The sequence below is a fragment of the Nyctereutes procyonoides genome, unplaced genomic scaffold (genome assembly GCF_905146905.1).
Source record: "Nyctereutes procyonoides isolate TBG_1078 unplaced genomic scaffold, NYPRO_anot_genome, whole genome shotgun sequence".
NCBI classification, from domain to species: Eukaryota; Metazoa; Chordata; class Mammalia; order Carnivora; family Canidae; genus Nyctereutes; species Nyctereutes procyonoides.
In genome coordinates this window covers 60,802,209-60,806,965 of record NW_026575126.1, presented here as the reverse complement: position 1 = coordinate 60,806,965, position 4,757 = coordinate 60,802,209, and the positions used below count along the sequence as shown (strand labels likewise).

Genomic DNA, 4,757 nt, shown 5'->3' with positions numbered 1-4,757 from the left:
GCAGGACTTCCTGTCAGAGGCTGTAATACTTCTTTCCCAATTACTCTTTTTCTGGCTTGCTTCTTGGCTAGAAAGGAGACACGTCTTGTGTAGCATACAGGGCATGTTTTGGGAGCATTTCCTAGGAACCAGGCCTCATGTCTCTATTGCCCCTGGCCTTTCCTGCCTAGGTCCTATGGCCTCCCATCCAGATCTGGGTGGGACTCTACAGATACCATTTTGTGGATTCTCAATCCAGTGGTCCTGGTTCTCCACATCTTGGGTGGAAAAAAAGTGCCTTTTTGAAGAGGCTTCACTTCCCACTCTACAGGGAGAGGACAGTTGGTCTTCTTCCTCTTCCTGTAAGTTTTTGGGAGGTCCAAGGGCTGCCTTCTTGTCTCTACCTCACTTCCTGTATGAAGCTATGGGCTTTCCAAGCAGAGAGGCCTCCCTTCTTGCTGGAGTTCATTGCCTCCCCTAGTCTACCTCCCTGACTACCGCCACTGTTCCAATTTTCATCTTGAAGGACTTCACTTCCTGATCAATGGAAGTCCAGTTGAAAAAACAAGGACTGGTGTAGATGTTTCCTGCTCAGGACACATCTACTTCCTATTCTAGAGTGACTGATATCCTTGTCCTGGGGGCATTTGTGAATCTCCTATTTATACTGTGGCTTTCGGGTATAGCGGGGGCATCAGCTGTGCCCCAAGGATCCTATTCTCCTCAAAAGTTTCCCCATTATCAACAACTATATATACTGGTAACTTTAGTGTTCTTTTTAAACATTTTATTTACAAAAAATTAATTTATTCTCAGAAATAAAACTCTTTTAAGGTGTTGGTTTTCCTTTCAATAGACCTGGCTTGGGTGGGGAGGCAGGGGAGGGGTAGGGATGGGGCAGAGGAGGGGAAGGGCATCCAAGGGGGAAGCAAGCAGGGCCCACCCAAGGGGCCCGGATGGATCGGGGAGCCAGGGTGCAACAGGCGGAGTGACGCTGCGGGCAAGTGGCTGAAATTTGTCTGGAGTAGCCCTCCAACCAGGGCTGGCAGGCAAGTCCCCTGCCAGCCTGCAAAGGCCAGAGCGAGGCACTGAGGGAAACAGAGCTGATGAGAGGTCCCCTCCTGGAGATGAGGCTGAGAGGTACGCCTGCTCACGTGGTGCCTCAGGGAAGCCGAAGGATGGATAAAAGGGGAGACAAAGAGGCCCCCCCAGAGAAGGGGGAGTCAAAGAGAGGCGGAGGCAGGCCCAAGCGACGGGGAAGAGGAGGGAGAAAGCAAGAAAGCCAGGGGCTTAGAAGTCACAAACGCAAGTTGGTCCGATGGAGGAGACACCGAGCGAGCGCTTACAAAGCGAAGGGAGACGACAGAGACAGAGACAGAGAGACGGAGACGGCCGCCGAGCGGACAGCGAGCTCAGCCCCGCGCCCCGCGCTCAGGCCGGGCCCCCGGGCACCAGCTGGCCCAGGTCGCCCTCGGTTCGGCTCACCCACTCGCGGTAGAGGCCGCACACGCGGAGCCCCAGCACCTTGGCAGGGAAGACACCCGCGTCGGTGGCGGCGGCGGCGGCGGCGGCGGCGGCGACGGCGGGCTCGGGCCGGGGCCCCCGGGTCTCGGCGCCCAGCGCGGCCAGCACGGCCTCCACCGCGGCGCCCAGAGCCCGGGCCTGGCGCGCCGCGTCCTCCAGGCGCCGCAGCAGGCGCAGCGCGCGCGGATTCAGCTCAGCCTGGTGGCGCCGCACCACGTCGAGCAGCGGCGGCAGCGCGCTCAGCGCTCCCGCGTCCAGCTGCAGCCGCTCGGCCGCGGGCAGGCCCGCGTGGCCCGGAGCCGGGGCGCTGAGGCCCGCCACCGGCAGCCGCGGGGGCGAGAAGCCGGGCAGCCCGAAGGGGTCTCCCTGGTGCTGCACCTGCGGAGACACAGGCAGTCAGGGGGGAGCCCCCACGAGGAGCGACGGAACCCCTGCGCTCTCCGCTCCTCTATCTCTCTGGAGCCTCAGTTTCCCCGCTTTCAAATGACGCCTTCCTCCCAACACAGCTGTTGTGTTTGAGGTACTACAAAACAACCACAAAATAAGTGGGCTTTACACCAGTGCCTGTGTAACCTCATCTCTAAAATGGAGGTAACAGTCTGAACTTCATTAGGATAGTTAGGAGCATGTTGAAATGGTTCAGGCAAATCCTGGCCCACCGGAAGGGCGCAACAAACGTTAGCGATTTTATTAATGCTATCTTACAGATCAGGGTGAAAATCCGGTCTCCCCCATTTGCTAGCTGTGCAGTTTCATACAAAACCATTTCCCTTCTCTGAGTCTCAGTCTTGTCATCTGTAAAATGGGGGATCAGATCCCCAGCCAGTCTTTCTATCAGGGATCTCCTGAGAATCACACAGATACTGCAGAAACTCGACCTGTTTCACTCTCTCCTCCTATCCGCTACCACTTCTGCACCTGCCTGGCACACAGTAGGGGCTCAATGAATAACTGATATATGAATGAACAAATTAGAGATGAAGGAGATTGGTAATTTGTAAAAATCTACAACAATACCATTTATTCTTTCCTAACATCTTGTCTCTGGTTCAGGCATGCTTGCTGCTTTAAACACATTATTCTTAATCTTTCCAATAATGGGTATGGTGATTATGATGCCGCTGATTTTATAAACGAGGATACTGAAGCTGAAGAGGTAAATTGACTTGCCCTAGGTCATCCATCTAGGAAAGGACAGTGCTGGATTTTGAACCAAAGTTCATAGAACTATAAAGCTAGTTCTATTATCCCACTTTCATGATTGTTACATCATTATTTTTTCATTTTATCATTAGTACCCAACATCACAGCAAGTTAGCAGGTCTACAAGTCTATTTGACTCAAAACCACACCCTTCTTCCATTACGCCAGAGTAACTGATGGAAATACTCTCCTTTCTTGGGCAGGGCCCTATGCCTTACCAAAGCTATTGACAGATCCTCCTCCTCTGTAAAAGTCCCCTCTTGGGCTGGAACTTTTGCTCCAGATTGAAACTCCTTGGTCTCTCTGCATAGCATAGGTAGAAGAGTTCACAACTCATCTTGTTAAACTGTCTCCTTTTATAGTTGGGGAGACCAAGGCCCATGGAGGGGAGGTGACAAGATCATAGAGAGCCTGGAACCTAGGTTTCCTGACTCCCAGACCAGAATTCTCTTCACTCTCTCAGCTTCTGCCTTAAGGCACTGTGGGGGGAACCTCCAAGCTGAGACAGAGAGAGGGGCATTTGGAGCACAGAGAGGGTCCTCCAGTTTGCTGTATGGCCAGGAGCCCCAATTTCTGCATCTGGGAAATGAGGTTGGAGAAATGGGTAGTCAGGAACCTCTGTGATCTGTACTTCCCCATTCCTCAGGCCCCTGGCACCCTCGTCCCCATTCCCACTCACATATTCCTGGAGCAGCTGCTCAGCATATTTGGTGAGGAGGCGGGCGAGGCTGTGTGTCTGATGGATCTTGGCCTCCAAGTGGGGAAGGGGTGAGATGGAAGAGTCAGCCTGTGGATCTTCTGGTGGTGAAAAGGGGGATGAATGAGGGCAGCCCAAACCCCTGCTCCTTGACTATTTCTTCCAGGCTAGCTCTTCCTTCCTGAATCCAGAAGTTCTGCTTTGAATTCTCCAACTTTTAAGCCAGGCAGCCTCTGTCCCATTTCAAGTGATGGTAAATGAGGCCAACATTTACCAAACCGGACATTTGCCAAACAGTTGTCCTGCCTGATATGTATACTCCAAATCACTGTTGAAATCCTATTAAAGCCAAATTCAAATATTGCCTTCTCAGTGTGGCCTCCAGATTCACCCCTCCCCTAAATTAACTTTTTCCTTTTACTTAAGGCCATTTGTTCACACTCCCAAGGTAGTTTTTTTTTTAATTGCTCTTTTATCTGGGTGCATCTGCTTCAGCCTGGGAGCCCTTTGAGGTAAGGTTTCACATATCTCCATACCTCACTGATTTTTGGTGAAATTTACCATCACTGAAGCACGGAACTTCAAATCAGAATGCTCCTTTAAGCCCATCCTACAGATTGGGAGACTGAAGTCCCATTTCCTCCCGGATGGACCGTCTGTGCAAGACGCTGGGCTGGGCACCTGCAGCATCAATGACTAGCCTTTCTTAGCGCAAGCTAGGGGGTGGAGCCCCGGAAGGATGACTACATTTTCCGAGATGCCCAGCGCGTGTGCCCAAGGCATACTGGGGAATGTAGTCCCGGCCCAGCAACTCCCGCCCCGCCCCCGTCCTCCCCCCCCCCGCCCCCGCGCCTGAGTTTCCCACCGCTTGCTCTATTCGTAACAGCCTTGACTTTCGTCTCCTGTTGTCACTCACTAGCTCCTGTGGCCCAAAGACTTCCTTCCCTAACTCTATCCTTCCTCTGTTCCCCAGTTGGATTCTTTCTCAATACTCAGAGGATTCAGGCGTCCAGCCCCAGCTGCGACCCCAGTCCTCTCTCTCAGGGTGTACTCGAACCTGTGATCTAAACCCTGAGCCCAAGTCCCTGAAGTCACAGCCCAGGCCTCTGCTAAACTCTGGCGCTTGTCCTGTCCCATAGCTCACCGGCTCGTTACCTGACACCAGGGCCCTGCTCTCCCCAGCTCGGGCCGCTCCCTTCCCGGACCCGGGGGTGGCGGGGACCCAGACCCCAGCTTCCAGCCCCTCTGATCCCTGCTCCCCTCGGGCACTCGGCATCCCGCCCTTCAGCCCCTTACCCAGACTTCCCTCCCTCCGGCTCATGCTGGCCCCAGGCTGCTCCCGGTTGCCTCCACG

General features: G+C 53.9%; 1 protein-coding gene across 3 annotated transcripts; it reads right to left on the bottom strand.

Moving 5' to 3' along the window:
• Positions 1-1,396: 1,396 nt before the first annotated feature.
• CTF1 (cardiotrophin 1) lies at positions 1,397-4,757 on the bottom strand. 3 transcript variants are annotated; one of them, XM_055339226.1, is made up of 3 exons: positions 4,700-4,757; positions 3,386-3,504; positions 1,397-1,881 (listed from the first exon to the last, which is right to left on the bottom strand). In XM_055339226.1, the coding sequence occupies exons 1-3, from the start codon at positions 4,722-4,724 to the stop codon at positions 1,411-1,413; spliced, it is 615 nt and encodes a 204-aa protein (XP_055195201.1). In that variant the 5' UTR covers positions 4,725-4,757; the 3' UTR covers positions 1,397-1,410. The 3 variants fall into 3 exon arrangements, with proteins under 3 accessions (XP_055195201.1, XP_055195202.1, XP_055195199.1); XM_055339227.1 differs by having other exon boundaries at positions 3,386-3,501; positions 4,700-4,750; XM_055339224.1 differs by lacking the exon at positions 4,700-4,757 and adding an exon at positions 4,559-4,680.